At 44.2% G+C, this 17,147-nt stretch overlaps 1 protein-coding gene and 1 long non-coding RNA gene across 5 annotated transcripts in view; one reads left to right on the top strand and one right to left on the bottom strand.

Moving 5' to 3' along the window:
* chd3 (chromodomain helicase DNA binding protein 3) overlaps window positions 1–16,191 on the top strand; it is a 31,209-nt gene extending 15,018 nt beyond the window's left edge. The window contains exons 32-40 of one of the 4 annotated variants that reach the window (XM_028428688.1): window positions 64–247; window positions 341–445; window positions 524–655; window positions 1,258–1,366; window positions 2,208–2,340; window positions 3,679–3,874; window positions 4,130–4,293; window positions 4,546–4,672; window positions 14,220–16,191. In XM_028428688.1, coding sequence (XP_028284489.1) covers window positions 64–247; window positions 341–445; window positions 524–655; window positions 1,258–1,366; window positions 2,208–2,340; window positions 3,679–3,874; window positions 4,130–4,293; window positions 4,546–4,672; window positions 14,220–14,323 — 1,254 coding nt within the window. In that variant the 3' untranslated portion in view covers window positions 14,324–16,191. Of the gene's footprint in view, window positions 1–63; window positions 248–340; window positions 446–523; window positions 656–1,257; window positions 1,367–2,207; window positions 2,341–2,551; window positions 2,803–3,678; window positions 3,875–4,129; window positions 4,294–4,545; window positions 4,673–7,526; window positions 8,571–14,219 lie in introns of those variants that run through there. The other 3 variants (XM_028428687.1, XM_028428686.1, XM_028428689.1) reach the window with 3 other exon arrangements.
* Window positions 3,243–16,755, bottom strand: LOC114450586 (uncharacterized). The gene is made up of 4 exons (XR_003672101.1): window positions 16,622–16,755; window positions 5,901–6,042; window positions 3,730–3,864; window positions 3,243–3,564 (listed from the first exon to the last, which is right to left on the bottom strand). It is a non-coding gene; the product is annotated as an uncharacterized LOC114450586 (long non-coding RNA).
* Between the last annotated feature and the right edge of the window lie 392 nt (window positions 16,756–17,147).

Genomic DNA, 17,147 nt, shown 5'->3' with positions numbered 1-17,147 from the left:
CTGTGTTTACAAATTCAGTGATAACATGACGCTCTCTCTCCTCCACAACTCTGCTCCTCACAGGAAACGTCACAAAATGCATCTCCTGGTCAAAAAACCGACAGCAAAGAGGAGAGCGACCTGAAAGACGACGAGAAGAAAGGAACGGCCGACGCTTCGACGGAGGAGAAAAAAAGAACGCCGGAGGGCAAAGAGGAGACGAAACAGGCGTCTAAACAAGACACTGAAGTCAAAGAGGAGAAGTCGGGTAAAAATAAACACAATCATCATCACCCTCTCAGATAAAGCTCAACGTGCACAAACAGGTTCGTTTGACTGAAGGTCTGTTTGTTTTTTGCAGGAGGAGAGAAAACTGGGGAGGAGAAGGAGAAAGAAAAGCGGGAGGAAACGATAACGGAAGCGACAGATGCCAAGAACAAGATGGAGGCGGCTGATATGAAGAAAGGTGTGTATCACTTTCTGTTTGAACTGTGACAAACACGCCGCACGCAACTTTAATTAATAATAACTTTACATGCAACAGAAGAGGTCAAAGGTGAAAAGGATGCTGGGAAAGAAGTCAAAGCAGCAAAGGAAGAGGTGCCGAAGGGTAACGGGAAGCCTCCGGCCGAGCGACCTCGCTTCATGTTCAACATCGCAGACGGTGGATTCACTGGTTAGTACTCATTCAAACTGTACACACAGAGATGAGTGACCAAAAATGACCCGGGTGACACAGCAGCAGTTGTAGTTTCTCGTCTTTTCCGTGTGTGGTTGAGGCTAATTTGGACACAAGTGATGGTGGGGGGAAAAAAAAGGGAAGCAGCTCAGCTTACATGTAAAGATGTGGTCTTCCGTTGCATGAAATTTCATGGGAAATGTCACACGTAAAAATATTAAGTCATGCTTCCTATGATCAGGGAAGTAGAAACCTCTAACTCAGCCTTTAGAAACATGGACAGAAAATCAGATCAAGCTGTGCTATATGTCGAGAAAAGACAAAAATCCCCTCAAGCAGCGTTTAAACCTCAGAAGATGATCGTTGTTTCCGGTCTGATTAAGGACAGGAAGGTGAAAATAACTTTAATAGTCTAACAGCTTCTCCAGAGCTTCTGTACAAAAGCAGCAGTGATCTAAAATTATCTGCAGCTTGATCATAAACCACAGTGCTGCGGAGGCACCTGCAGCCAAGTTTCAGCTCGCTGAGCTCCGTGCGTCCAGCATCATCACTGTGTTTTTTTTTTTCCCTCTGTACCTTGTGCTGGTTTCACCCTGCAGAGCTGCACACTCTCTGGCAGAACGAGGAGCGGGCTGCCATCTCCTCGGGGAAGATGAACGAGATCTGGCACCGCCGACACGACTTCTGGCTGCTGGCGGGAATCGTGGTGTATCCTTGACGGCAGTTGCCCGGGCGATGACCCCGCTGTGTTTATTTTTCTGTCGGCCGGCAGAAGCCCAGCGTAATAAGTCAACAAAACGACCAGAGCTCAGTAAACAGCAAAGTGTGTCTGCTGGAAGCCAATGTAGTGGGTCATTGAGTTCATGTTGTTCTCTCTATTATGATAATTAGGGCCGTGCAGTATATTCACATGTTATTCTGCAAGCTAATGCTGCACATTAGAGACTAAATGAGAGAGGAGGAAGGCTTTGCTCCAACAGCTGCCTGAAATCTATTCGATGCTAACCCTCAGAAGTCAACGTGCCGCTAAAGGATTAGCCCATTTACTCCCCTGTCTGAGAGTTAGATGAGCAGATTGATATCTGTTGCTTAGCAGGAGGACTAAGGCTCAGTTTCATGTTTGTCTGTTTCGTTAAGAAAGCAAGAAATAAACTTCCAAAAGATTATTACTTTCAATTTAGCTTAGCTTAGCATACAGCCTGGAAGGAAGGTTTTGAAATACCATCCTAACCAATGGGGTCAGTGAAGAATGTTTTGTTTTTTTTCATCCATAGAAGAATTAGGAATTTAGCCAGCTATTTCATCTTGAGTCTTTATGCTAAGCTAGGCTAATGGTCTTTTGAATAAGTCTCCAAATTAACCGTCGGTTGTCAGAGTGGTGTCTGACAATGTTTTTGACTAACTTACCTATAAAGCTAATGCTAGCTGTCAGTGATTGCAGACCGCTGAGTTAACATCATGTGTGTCAGATATGAGTACATGGTCGTGGCATCCAGTGCACTGCGAGCTCTCGTGTGGTGTTACATGACCCCTGACCCCACTTTTCCAGTCACGGCTACGCTCGGTGGCAGGACATCCAGAACGATCCACAGTTCGCCATCGTCAACGAGCCGTTCAAGTCGCAGGCGAATAAAGGCAACTTCCTGGAAATGAAGAACAAGTTCCTGGCTCGACGCTTCAAGGTAAGACGCTTCAGCTCACAACTCTTTTTAGGCTGTGTTATCAAGTCTGTTCTCTTTGATGCCACCTGTGGCGATAAGCTGCAATTACAGCAGTGTTTTTTGAGGCTTCCCATCACCCAGAAATAAGGTGTTTTCACACTTTTCTTTTTGTTTTCATTTCAAAACAACTTTTAAGTTTTAATTTTCTGCTTTAAATTGGAATTATTCGTAGAACTATGACCGTCTACTGTTGGTGTGCTGTGGACATGGCGGTGGACGCTTTCAGTTGCTATATAAAAAAAGCCTTCGCCGTTCAGCGTCTTGCATCACCTAACTTGTTTGATGGTCGGATGACAGATGCCCCTAGACCCACATATTAGCTGAATGGTATTGCTGACTGCTGCATTTCTGCATTTTCTCTCATCCTGTTTTCGAGCGGCTCACATGTTTCAGATCCTGCCTTCAACATCCTCATTTACTGTATGTCTTTCTCTGTCTCACTCTTGTCTCATTTCTCCTCGACTCTGTTGCTAAATTGTCTGTTTTTTTTTTCCCTTTAAATCGTCCTTCAAGAATGAATAAGAATTTTGTTGTAACTGGTTGTGTAAAACGAGTCCTCATTTACAAGAAATAACTCTTTTTTTCCCCCAAACCGAGTTCTTATGAAATATTTGTAATGCTGTTGCTATGCCAACTAAGACATTGATTATTGAAGAAAAGCTGGTGGTAAAAAGAATTTAAAAAACTGAGGCTTTGAATGTGTTTTCATTGCATTAGAGTGGAAATTTTCATACAAATCTTAGTCACAGTTAAACATAAAAAAATACAAAATGATAAAAATCTATCAAATAAAATGACTACAAATCAAACAAACTTAAGTCTCATTAAATGCATAATGATTTCTAATGCAATCAGTGGCTGCAGCTGTGCAGGGGAGGAGTTTATATAAAGTCTCCAGAGCTTCAGAACAAAGGAAGGGTCGCTGAGAGCGGCAGACGAGTCCTAGGAGGACCTGCAGCTTTCTGTGGGTCTTACATTTATATTTGATTTACAAAAAACATCCCTGCAAAAATAGGTAAATGGCAAAATTTTAAAGAATTCCAGTAAAATATTACCACACATAGATAAGGGCTTCCTTCCTTTGTGAAGAACTAGAGAAAGATTTTTTTTTTTAAGCCTGGAAATGTCATTAAATCATCAGCATCTCTGGGAAAGAGCTTTGTGTTGTCTGCTGCAGCGCCCCACCTACAACAATCACACAATACAATTACATAAATACAATGAATGTCCATTCAGAATCAATAACTTTCCAGTTGTTCGTATAGTAAAGATAGCTGAACTCCCCCCTCTGTCCTCCAGCTGTTGGAGCAGGCGCTGGTAATAGAGGAGCAGTTGCGGCGGGCGGCTTACCTGAACATGACCCAGGACCCGAGCCACCCGGCCATGGCGCTCAACGCTCGCTTCGCAGAGGTGGAGTGCCTGGCCGAGTCACACCAGCACCTCAGCAAGGAGTCACTGGCAGGCAACAAGCCGGCCAACGCTGTGCTGCACAAAGGTGAATGAACGGTTATGGTGACATCTGTTCTGGTTGTGTAAATGTGTGTGTGTCAAGAACAGGAACAGCAAAGTCCTATAAAAACAAATTCAAAACATTTTGTCAACATTTTGAGTAATCTTTAAACTCCATTTGTCACACATGATGCATTCAAGGACATTCTGAAAGCTGAATGTCTGAGAAAGCTTTGATCAATTGTGTCATTTTAAGTCAGGTGTGGGGGGTTTCAAAGTTTGTTTGTTGTTGTTGTTGCAGTGTTGAACCAGCTGGAGGAGCTGCTGAGCGACATGAAGGCCGACGTAACTCGGCTACCGGCCACTCTGTCCAGAGTCCCGCCCATCGCCGCTCGCCTGCAAATGTCCGAGAGGAGCATCCTCAGCCGACTGGCCAGCAAGGGCACCGAGACGCACACACCCCCGGTCAGCAGCCTGCACATCCACCATCCACACTTACACACACACACACTTCACACAAGTTGAAACCTGCTCGTGCTGTCGGCACAGAGTGTGAAAAATAGCAGAGAAAACACTGAGCCCATTATCTTGTCGCCCACCTGCTGCTCTGCTTCACTCCACATCTGCTTACTCAGCGTGTTTGTTTGTCGGCTTTGATAACTTGTAACTAGCTTATTTTTACACACATGTGCATCATTCCTGTTTTTATTTGTACAGCCCATACCTCCTGGACCATACGCCACCCCTCAGAACTACGGAGCCCCCTTCACCCCCGCCCCCCCGAGCGCCCTACACATGGGAGGAGCTAACTACAGCCAGATGCCGCCCGGTTCCTTCATATCAGGTCAGTGTGTGTGTGTGTGTGTGAATGAGTGAAGGTGTCGCTGTTTGACTCTCAGACTGCTTAGAGGAGGGATTAAATCAGGTGAGGGAGTTACAGTCAGGACATCAGAATGAATGAGGCGCTTCGATAATTACAGTATTCAAGATAATTTACGGAAGAAGACTGGCAGCCTGTTTGATCTGTCTGACACTTGGCAGGCTGATGGTTTCAGTCAGATTTATGCGTCTTTGCAGAGGTGTTATTGCAGTCTCATCAATGGCTGCCTCGGGCGCAGGAACTGATTTATACTCAGCACAGATTGGAAGCTGTTGATTGTCGTAACACCACCGCTGCAGATTAACACTGAGGGCGTCCTGTTGCTGGTATATAAATGGTGATGGTGGAGTTTAAAGGGAAATTCCACCAATTTTACAATATTCTTACAGTTTCTCCTATAAGCTCTGAGAATATCACTCTGATGATGCCGCAGTGATGTCACCAGGACCCTGTGTGGGTGTTTCTTTAAAACACAGCACAGCACAAACTGGGGGTAATGGTGGATAAGGAGGAAGGAGACAATGAAATGATGCTGCTGATTTGCATGATTGGAATTGTAGTTTTTGCAGTGATACCAGGTAAATGAGGCCTGTGACATCGTGGCCTCTGCTGTGGATATTTTGATGTGTTTCATGCGATGTTTGTGGAAGCGAGAGCGAGAGCAGGCAGGCAGTGGCAATAGAAAGTGTCACCTGTATATTAATTGTGTTATTAGACTTATGTAAGTGTAGAAAAAGGTGTTTTTCACTAAAAAAAAGTTAGAAAAACAGAAGATTATGGGGCTTTTCTGGACTGTGTTTTTCCACCATCAACAGCTTTTCCTTCATCAGAGCAGGTCCTGGTGGCTTTTTAGTGCACCCTGATGAAGAAGTACAAATACAACTTCAGAGATCAGCTCTTGATTACTTGGCAGCTCGCTCCGGTGATGGGCTTAAAGCAGTTCAAAATGTTGCTCCTATTTTTAAAGATATCATCTAAGGAATTCCATCTTTATATGGTTATGTTGTTGTGGAAAAACATTTAGCAAAGAAAAATGGAAAAACATGTCCAGGCTTCACGTCTGTGGGAAATGGCCCAAAAACAGGCAAAATCCTTAGTTTGGTCTTTTTTTTTTTTCCTTTTCTTTTGTGAACGGCATCATTTAAGTCTTAAATTTCATTATAATCCTGAAATGTGCGGCGCACAGATTTACCTGATGGCTTCTAAAGCAGCACTCCACTGAATGGACACTTTATCTCCCCGCGCTCTGCTCAAGTTGTGAAACCCAGAGGCCGTATCGGGAGGGAAAAAACCATCTGTTAGCGGAGTTACTGATGTGGCTGCCAGATAGACACCTGAAATAGACATTACCAAAAATCAAACACAAACGTGCTGTGCTGCTATATTAAGGCATTTTCATCTCTTAACATGTCCCACCTCAAAACCTCAATAGTCAGCAGTAATAGGATGTAATGACACATTGTGCAATCAGACCTGTCTGAGGAGTATTTTCTTTTTCAGGCATGTTTATTTTCTCTTGTGAAGTCCTATTGTGGCTCTCATTACTTATTGAGTTAAAAGCTTTAGAATTAAAGTACAAAAAAAAAAAAAATCCATTTTGTTTTGGCTCCTTCTCCCAACTCCCCTCGTCTGCAGTCTGTCAGAGCTCGCTGGCAGTTTGTGAATTTATTTTCTCATAATTAGTTTGGTAACAGCATATGCTCTCCAGACACACTCTCTGCTCTGCATGTGTATTCGTGTTCGGAGATGTTTAGATAGCAGAGATGTGGCAGAGATAACTGGTAGAACCTGATATCCCCCAATAGCTTTTGCCCTAAAAACACCCAGCTCCGTCTCCGCGCTGCCGCTCACTTGCTGCATCTTGATTTTTGTAATTGTAGCCTGAGACATCTGTCAAAAGCATTGCATTTTAGAGGGCCAGGGCCTATCTCTGAAAATGTCATTATGCTCAGCCTGTCTGAGACGCAGCCGTGCCAAGAAAACATTCGGACTTTGTACCAAGGTATTTTGAGAGGGACAGAAACCGCAGGAGTTTGGTTGTGTAAACGTCGTGTTGTGACTTGTGAACCGGCGGGAGGAGGAGGAGGAGGCAGGGCCGAGCCGAGAGCCGAGCGCTTGGCTTGTTCAGAAATAGTCGCGCGCGAGTTGTGTTGCTCCCCTCGGGATTCAGCTTGACGGGGGCCTGAGCTGAGCTGAGCTGAGCAAGTGTGCAGTCTGAACGGCTTTGGCAGGGCACAGGCATGCACCGAAAGAGGCCACATTCCTGATTGAGGAGAAATGGACGGAGTTAAAGCAACACAATTCCCTGATTTTTCTGACCTCCATTAACAGCACTTCTCCGAGAGAAACTCCTACACTTGAGTACACAAAACATATCCAAAAATATGCACATCGGCTGTGGCACATCTACTCCTTTAGCTGCACTCTGTGAACTCAGAGTGTAACAATGCACCGAATGCTCTGATGAAGGATTGTTCTGTGCTGTCTCACACGTGGCAATACATCAGCAATATCTTGAATTGCATGTTGGAAAACCTGTTTCTGCCATCAGGAAGCTACAAAGGAGTCCCACACTCTAGACAAAACACCACCTATTAGGGGTGTAGAAATTAAAGAGACGGAGTGGAAGCACCTGATCGGCCGAAGTGTCCCAGAGCACCCCATCAGCTCCAGTAGCCCCCCCCCCCCCCCCCTCTGACCTCTGACCTCCCTGCAAACTTAACAGAGAAATCCCTACGGGGACCAGTAAAGTGTGACATTATCCTGCTCCCTGCTCTCCGAGTCTCCACTACAGTCTGCCGCTTGTCTGCCCCCACAGAAGCCGCCGCCGCTGCTGGGGCCACCGGGGGAGCCGCCGGTGGAGCCGCCGGAGGGCCAACAGCTGCCGGTGTCTGCCAGAAGACCAAGGAGCACGATGTGGTGCAGCGGCAGCGAGTGGTGGACCTCTGGAAGGACGGCAAGTCCGAGGGAGCCATCGGGCAGGAGCTGAGGATGCCCAAGTCCACGGTGCACAGCATCATTGTCAAGTACCGGCTCAGCAACACGGTGGAGAACCTGCCGCGGAACGGGCGACCGAAGAAACCATGAGAGGAGAAAAAAGGAGGGACGCGGACGATAACCTGAATGCATTAGGAGTTCCAAATTGGATCCAAGGAACAAGCACTTTGACACTGCTGGAATGTGAGGAATATAAAGGGAGAAGAAAAACCCGATCTACTAATGAAAACAAGCAATCAACCACCGAGCAAGTGGGTCCAAATCAGAAAGGGAGACGTGAAAAGCTGGCCCTGATGTCAAGTACTAATGATGCCTGAGGGAGGAGGAGGGGGGACACAGAACCAGAGAGATTACTTATGTGGAACAAACAAAAAAATAACACTACTTATGTTAATGCAATCACAGATTTTCAGGAATTCAGATGAATACATAAAAAATGCAACAAGGAGAATTTTTTTTTTCTTTTTCTTCTTCTGAGCCAAAAAAGATTTTCCCCTCGGATCAATTCTTCATCCGTCGGCTGACTGAACAAGCCTGTCCCCTCCATCTGACCCTGTACTCCCTCATTCCTCCACTCCTCCGTCTCTCTCTCTCTCTCACACATACACATAAGTATATATATATATATATATATACACACACTCTAGACCTCACACACAACCTGAAACCTGCAGAGAGCGTAATTCATCCACTGAGCAAATCAAACTCAAAATAGAGAGGGACAAAGTGGACTCAGATTATCTTGGATATGGTTTTTTAAGTATAAAACACTACTTCCCATGGACTCTCTTGCCCTTACATTCCTGAGTTCAACCGAGCGTAGAAGCAAGAACCGTAGATTTCAAAAACTGAGACGTTGCCTTTGTCTAACAATCAGTAGCTCCACTCTGATAGATGTACTGTATTACAAAGCATTTAACTATTGCACCTTTGTTTGTGTGCCACTTAAAGGGAAGTATCACTCTAATCAAGTAGTCACGCGTCCTGTTTTTAAGCATCATTTACAGTATTTACGAGCAGCTCTTCCCCAAAGATGAAGGCTGCAGTCCATCACTGAGAGATTCACTTTGAAGCCTGATCAGACTTTTTTTTTTTTTTTTTGGTTCCTCGAGCTTCTTTATTGTGACAGTGTGATGGATTCCACGCTGGAAAATGTCCCCTGATCCCAGAGAAAATAAAACACTCTGGACTGTGTCATCGATTTTCCAGCCTGGTGTGTGTGTGTCTGTGTCTGTGTGTGTCAGCGTGACTTCCCACTGAGACAGGATGAACCCTTTTGTCTCGTTTCTGGAAGGAAGAGAAGTGAATTATCAGCTGCACAGTCCAAACTCTCTGTTGCCATGCATAAGCTAAAATGAGTGTTATTTCCCTTTAAGTTTAAAGGACTTAAAGACCAGAGTAATGTGGTAGATGTGTGGCCTGCAATGAGAGTATGTATGTAAGTGTTTTTGTTTTCTCTACACTGCCATAGTTATTTAAAAATGTTGATATTTTTTAACAATGTGAGAGATGGGATTCCTCCCAAATTCAAAAACAATACTTTAATTACTTTAATTAGTCTTTTTTCATAAAATAAGCTAAACCTTTTTATGCATAAATCCATAATTAGCCTAATTGTAGCTGCACTTATCAGTATTTTTATTAGGGATCGGAGTTTTGGAAGGATGGATGGATGGATGGATGGATGGATGAATCGATGGATGGATGAATCGATGGCTGGATGAATCGATGGCTGGATGAATGGAAGGATGGATGGATGGATGGATGGATGGATGGATGGATGGATGGATGAATGAATGGATGGATGGATGGATGAATGGATGAATGGATGGATGGATGGAAGGATGAATGGATGGATGGGAGGATGGATGGATGGATGGATGGATGGATGGATGGACGGATGGATGGAAGGATGAATGGATGGATGGATGGATGGATGGATGGATGGAAGGATGAATGGATGGATGGATGGATGGATGATGGATGAATGGATGGATGGGAGGATGAATGGATGGATGGATGGATGGATGGATGGGAGGATGGATGGATGGATGGGAGGATGGATGGATGGAAGGACGGATGGTTGGGAGGATGAATGGCTGGATGGATGAAGGATAGATGGATGGATGGATGGATGGATAGATGGATGGATGGGAGGATGGATGGATGGAAGGATGGATGGATGGATGGATGGATGGGAGGATGGATGGACGGATGGACGGATGGATGGATGGATAGTTTTAGCCTCTTTTAGCTCATTGTTTTGTTTTGGCAAGGTGTCGACTTCCCACAGGTGGATGACAACATGCACTTTTTCAAACAACCACTAGATGGTTGTTTATTACTAATCAGAATAGATGATAATGCACCTTCTGGCCTCAAAGAAAGTAGCAGATAGTGTGACGATTACTGTAGCATTAACCTAGCATTAACCTGCTCCCTGTTAGCTCAGCTCTGTGTGGCAAGACTGGGGTCGAGATGGATGCCTAAAATAAATCAACTCTTGCAATGCCAGCCTTCTCCACAAGGTGGCGTGTGTGGCTTTCACAAGGAATATGCAATTATCCAGACTGCATGTTAAAAGGGATGTTAGCGATTAGCAATAACTTAATAATAATAAACTCATTGAAAAGCAAAGCTAGCTGGAGAAGGTGGTGGAGCCCCAAAATCGAGCTAAAAGGAGGAAGAGTTGTTTTGTGAGCAGTCCCAGCCGGGCTGTTGCTCATTGCTGACCCCAAGTGTTCAAAAACTGCACTGATGTATGTTTACAAATGTTCACTGTAGTTCAGATGTACTGATGTGTGAAGCCAGCATAACACCCAGAGGAGCACAGAAGTGCAGATAAATGATTAACATTCCTTGATTATGAGTTTACCTCCAACAGAAACAGCTTTGAGAGCTGATTGTGAAACCCTGTGGAAGTCTGCTCCCAGTTCATCCTGAAAACAAGCCTGTGCTTTCTTAGTTCCTGAAAAGTTGACAGTTCAGAGACAGAAGGTTGTTCTTCTTGAAAGGCTTTTGGCAGAGACGCACTCACGCGAAGGTTTTCAGAGAGCAAAAGAAATGCTGCGCTCCCTGCCAAGATGGCAGCTTTCACTTCTATCAGATAGTAGGCAGGACCTACAGGGGAGAGACACCAACTGACGTGTCGGCCAGGAAGGTTTTTTTTTTATTGCCTTTTTGGACTTCAAATGTTTCATCCAGTGTGGTCCAGAGTTCCAGGCCTGAGAGGGGAATAAAGCAGATGGAGATGTGTCCTCTTTCTGAGCACATCACCGCCAAACTAAGCTGGGCTTTTATCCTTCTAACAATGTGCTGCTACTGTAACGCTGCGGGCAGACTAGTATGAGGAAGGAGGAGGAGGAGGAGGTGTTTGGATGAGCAGGAGGTGAAGTTTGGCAGCAGAGAGAAATGTGCGATGTTGGAAGTCGCAGAGGGAATCTGCTGTATTATCTGCCGTAGTAGAAGCGCTTCATTGAATTCCTCCTCCTGTCTTGTCTTTTTTTTTTTTTACCTTATATGCCTTTTCAGCGCACGAGTGATCGACGATGTGGTTTTATGAGTCCTGGGTGGATTTGGCGACACTTAAATCTTACCGCTGTTAACAGCAGGTGATGTAATCCAACAGAAGAGCAGCGAATGATTCTGTTTTTAATAAAGATGTAGGTCAATGATAAAACTGATGCTAAAAATAAACTTCTGCTGACTGCTTCAGAATAAAAGCTCCACATTTGTCAGCTGAAGGCTTTTATTGTGAAAGAGCCACAGGAAATTGTAAATTAAATAAAGTTACAATTCTGTCCGCAGTGTTTTTATCATTAGGATTATAAAGAAGGATCATTTAAACACAAAACGGGTCACTTCCTGTATCTGTGTCACATGGGTGTTTTCACCGCCCCCGTCAGGCATCCTGAGTCGAGCATGAACTCGGACTGGAAGAGATTCTGTCCTTTTTATATTCACCAAAGAAAACATTGGATCTTTGTTTGATGGCTAACGTTTGTTAGCACGCTCTTTTTTTTTTGTGATGCTAACTATAGCTGCGTCTCAAACAATAATACAGTATACAAACATAACTTGGATAAGACATTTACTTTACAAATGACATCCTCAGACAGCGTATGATGGAGGCAGGATGTGTGCATGAATACAAATGATCTGCACTCTGGACAAAAACATGGCTGTCAGCACTTTGTGCGTTGTGTGTGTCTGTGCTGAAGTGTCGTTCTTTTGACTTTTCACCACCTTTTTTTCTTCTGCTTCTTTCTCTCTGTCATTTTTCTTGCTCTTTCACCCAGTCTGTACCTCCATTTATTTTGTTTCTTATCAGACACACACACACTCTCTCTCTCTCTCTCTCCATCTCTACTCTTGGCCTCCTCTGGCATGATGCCATAAGTTTTCCCTTAACTGCTCCCCCCTCTGGTTTTAGACACACACGGTCTCGGCCGCCCTCCTAAATGTCTTCCGCTCGGTACGCTCCTTTTCACGTCTTTGATCTGCGCGGGGGTGTTATGACAGTTTGTCTTTCCCTGTGGCGCGAGTGAGAGCGGCGTGCACTCTTGCTCTATTCCTGGCTTTGTTTTGAAAGGAGCGCTAAACTGGCCGTTCCACTCCCTGAGCTGAGATTCATGATGGCGCACACAAGTGTGGGGAGCACAGATCCACTTAGCTGGCCAGCTGTGCAGAAAGACGTTCATTATCATGTGTGTGTGTGTGTGTGTGTGTGTTCATTGCTGGCCACACTTTCTCCAGGCTAATGCATTTCTTTGTTTGTCATTATTGTAAACATGTGTATGTAATAAGACATATTGATGTACTGTATTATGAAGGGTTTCTCATTAAAAAGGCGTTTTAGAGCACAGCCTCTTATTTAAACTGCTACTTGTAATATGTTGAAGCCAAGTTTATGTTGTTGTTTATGTCGTTGGTCGCTGTTTCAGCTCGGCTGCACTGCCAAATATTTCTACATTCTACAACAAACATGTTTATGCCTGGATTTTAAATGATGCAAGTTTCAGTAAAGACACGACATAGTTTTGTGGGTTAACCTGGAAACTGACCCCTTCCTAGTTTAAAAAAAAGTGCCCAGTGGAAGTTTCTGTGGACTTTTCCAAGTTCAGTCACAAACATATCTCCTCTAATAAACATCACATTCATCATTTTTTTAGGCCTAAATACCATCACTTGAAGTTAGGAGCTTATCGGGCATCTAAAGAAAAACACATTCTAACAGCTTGTTGACTGATCAGGCCCCGTTCACACTGGAGAAAGTCATTCCAGCTAGAGTAGGATTGAGCCCAGACAGCCTTTAAGCTGGATGCGTTCAGACCTATTTTCAAATCTGGCTAGCACACACTTGTGTCCGCACTCAATCCGGCTTCATCCAGCGTGTTTGCTGTCCTCCAAACCACTAGGTGGCGCCTCGTAATATACAGAGTCCGTTCAGGCCGCTGTAGGACCGCGTGTGCGCATGCGTCGTGTGGTTTTTTTGTCCTGTGTCGCGCCCCGTGAACTGGAAGTAGCACATCGCTAACCGGAAGTAGCATGTCGCTAGCCGGATTCGCTCGCCACATTTGCGTTCACACCTGAGCCACATTTGAGCCAATCCGGCTAGATCCACCCATGAGAGGTGTATCTAGCCGGATTGAAATCAAACTGGATACAGCCGGATTCGAGGTGTTCACACACAAAAAACACATCTGGATTGATCTGGATGCGGCCGAATCCTGCTTAAGCCACATTTTTTCCCCAGTGTGAACGGGGTATGAGAGTGTTTTTAATATGTGACCTGCATGTTGGACAGGGTCTGAAACCCCTCACACCTTTCTGTTATTTCTGGAGCATCTTTCTGTGTTTGGTCTGTGATTTGACAAATGTTAGTGTCCCATCTTCAGCTTCCTCTTCCTCTCTGTAACCTCTGCTTTGAAGACTCATGTGTTTGCTGGTGTGTGAGCCACTTTGTGCTCCACATCCACTGTTGTCTATGGAGCTTTTAGCTGGGTCCTTTCACACAGCAGTCAAACTGGTGCTGTTCTTACCTCTGATTTGGATTTAGATTATTGATTTTTATCAATCAGTGGATTTTTTTCAAGGGCGTAGATTTGCTTTTGGCATTGGTGGGGAACCGAGACTCCGACAATTATTATTACGATGAACTAATTTCATTAGCGGACTTGACTGTAAGTGACTTACAGGTTTATGCCATCTCTTCGATATGCACCAACGTAGCCACACATGTGACAGCAGGGACGGGCACAGCCAATCACATGGCCACAGGTGTTACGGTCGGACCCGAGCCCTTGATATAACCCAATCAGAATCAGAATATTCGGGACAGGAGGATATCTATTGGTAGGACACCGCAAAAGAACGGAATTTAACCCTTCCTGCACCCAATGAGGATCAGTTTTTTTTGGAGGGGATCAAATTATTGGTGGGGACAATTTAGTAATTGCTGGACATTGATGGGGATCTACTTACGACCCTAACCCTCTGTTCTGCCTTCTTGCAGTCCTGAACGGGCCCCCCATGTCTGTAAAGAAGGAGCGGGAAGCAGAGCTGCTAGTCAACCGACGGGAGCAACGCAGCGGAGAGGTCATCTGTATCGACGACTAAGACTAACAAACACACACACTCATGCACACGCACACACACACACACTGAAATCAACCTGCTGCAAAAATGACTTCAACTTCTCTACAAGAACGTCCACATCATGCTCAGTGTTACAACCGATTGACTGACTGACTGAGGGGATCACCCCCCTAACTGATTGTACACACACACACAGGAGTCCTTCTAATGCCCCCCCCCCCACACACACACACACACACACACAACTTGTCTCATAACTTCTTGTGACCTTTTCTTGTCTGCCTCAAACCATTATACTCCTCATAAACGGCCTCCTCACACAGGGCTCCTCTTCCTCCTCCTCCCGTAGGGATGCTTCTAACCTCACACATACACACACACACACACAGACACACACAGACACACAACGCTAAACCCACCTCAACCTTAGAAACCTTTTAGATCCTTCAATAGACCATGTAACCCTCCTCCTCCTTCTCCATCACCTCTCGACAGGAAGCTGCATGTGTAACTAAAGTCATTTCTACCACTCCATCCCCTGAAGCATGCTCTTAATCACAATAATGCTGTCTCGTGAACAGGAAAAAAAAGAAGCTGTGCCTACAGACGTTTCTCAGAGAGAGAAGCTGAACTCAGTGCGAGCAGCTCCAAGCACAGCTCCAGCTTTTTACTTTCTTTTTTTTTCTTCTTTTCGATGGTACAAGTTCAGAGAAGTATGATATTCAGGACTCATCGCGCTTCACCCGGTTATGTACAGAGCCTCGGAAAGGGCCTCGCAGTGACGCTGTTTTTTCCAGAAACCTCCTATGAATGTTTATAACCTTTCATAAGCAAGTCAGTGTTACTAAAATCGACACTCCTCGTGACGCCCCATCCTTCCCTCCCGACCTGTTTTTTTTTTCTATTACTTTCTACGAAACCCTGTGATATACTTTGCATATTTAAACCGCATCATCCGTGTTCTCTCTCTCTCTCTCTCTCTCTCTCTCTCTTGTGTTTTTACTCTGGCGATTTATGAGTATTGTTGTTGTCGATGTTGCTTATTGCTGTCGCTATTTGAAGGAAGAGCTTCTACCAAAAGAGACATTTTTTTCTAACAGGAAACCAACGCAGTGCGCGTGTGACACACGATGCACGCTCTTAGCCATACTCGCTCTGTAACTACAAGCTAACGAAGAAGTTGAGCTAACTTCAGACGTAGATGTATCACAAGAAAACTCTTTTTTTTTTTTTCTTGCTTACGTTTTAGATTTGGGGCTTGCAAATGATATATATAGAAAAAATAGGCCATATGTAACCCTAAATGCTTCTAAAGAAAATGCATATCTTAACCTTCAGTAAAAAGACACTTATTATCTGGAAAAATCCATGGCTGGAAATCCATTTTATACGCTGCATCAGTAAAATAACAAACAAAAAAACGCCTTAATAAACATAGCTGAACAAATGTAAAGTCATTAAAATGAATTAAGAACCTGATGTCAACTTGTAAATCCTCGTCAGCGTCGTCTGTTTTAAGTTAAAGATGAAAAAAATAAGATAGCTAGGAGGTTAATTTATCCCATGAATTTTACACGGATCTTCCCAGGAAGTAGTCTGAGTCCATTTTACAAATGTGTTACGTTGCGACCCCTGAGCTAAAATGTTGCGTCAGAAACGAGCACTTAGTTCTTGTTCTTTTTTTTTCTCCACTTTTACTTTGTTCCTCTTTCCAGAATTTGTCTTTTTTGTGTGTGTGTTTATTTTCTGGGTATTTTGTGTCACTGTGTATGTAGTGGTGCCGATCAAATGATGAGTGGCAGTGAAAAACATGTCGATAATGACGCATCTCCTTTTTTTTCTTTCGTTTTTTTGTTTGTTTGTAATAAAACTCAATGAAATAATTAAAAGCGACTGTCGGGACTTTCTTCACGTAGTGTTTTAAACATTCTGACTCTGCAGTGTTTTCGCGTTTTCCGCTAATTAGCAACTCGCTAACATTTGACTAGGCTATACATTAGCATAAATTAGCACCTAGCATAAATTAGCATAGCTGTAGTCTTCATGGAAAGTCAGCAGATTTTAGTATGCGCCTGTCTGATATTTGCTAACACTTGCTAAGCTTAGCTACATCATACGGTTACTTACTATTTAGCTAGCATCATAGCTAGCTAAAGCTAGCACAGCTGTAATCATTTTGCCCTGATTAGCTCTACAGCAGAATTCTGTTTAGTTTAATTTAGCTGTAAAGGGACAGTGTCGCCTTAGAAATTTGTCCACATTGTTGATGGACAATGTTTGTGTTGCTACATTTCAACATAAATAAAACTCCTCACATACCAGTAAAGCTGATCAGTCACCCATTGAGCTTGTTGATGACACCGTCCTCTTCAGGGTCCTTCCTCATTCTGCTGTGAGGCTGCTGATGTGGGAGGCTGTGAGAACCACGCTGATTCAGTGTCTCCTCCTCATCAGGCCTCCATCACACTTTCCTAATTCCCACACACACAAACACACACATATGTGTAACAACCTTGAGCAGCAGATGGTTAATGATTCATGATGAGTCAAGGTGAGGAGTCATCCCGCTCTGCTAGTCGCCGCAGATTGATGCCTCTGTTTACTGTTATCACAGCTTTATGAAAGAGTCTGGACATTATGTCAGCTCCAGCGAGTGCACACAGACAGATAAGCTCGTTACACATAAGACATTAACTCTTTCTGTGCTGTACATTCATTTTTTTACATTTATGATTGAGGCACAGAGCTCATTTTGTTAATGACTGATCAAAGCTGTGATACTGAACCACAACAACAAAGCTGCAAGCCCAAAAAAAAACCAAAACAACAAGCTCAAAGAACCTAA

Source organism: Parambassis ranga, chromosome 18 (assembly GCF_900634625.1).
Source record: "Parambassis ranga chromosome 18, fParRan2.1, whole genome shotgun sequence".
Classification (NCBI taxonomy): domain Eukaryota; kingdom Metazoa; phylum Chordata; class Actinopteri; family Ambassidae; genus Parambassis; species Parambassis ranga.
Note: the sequence above shows the minus strand (reverse complement) of the source record. Positions and strands in the feature narration are given on the sequence as shown.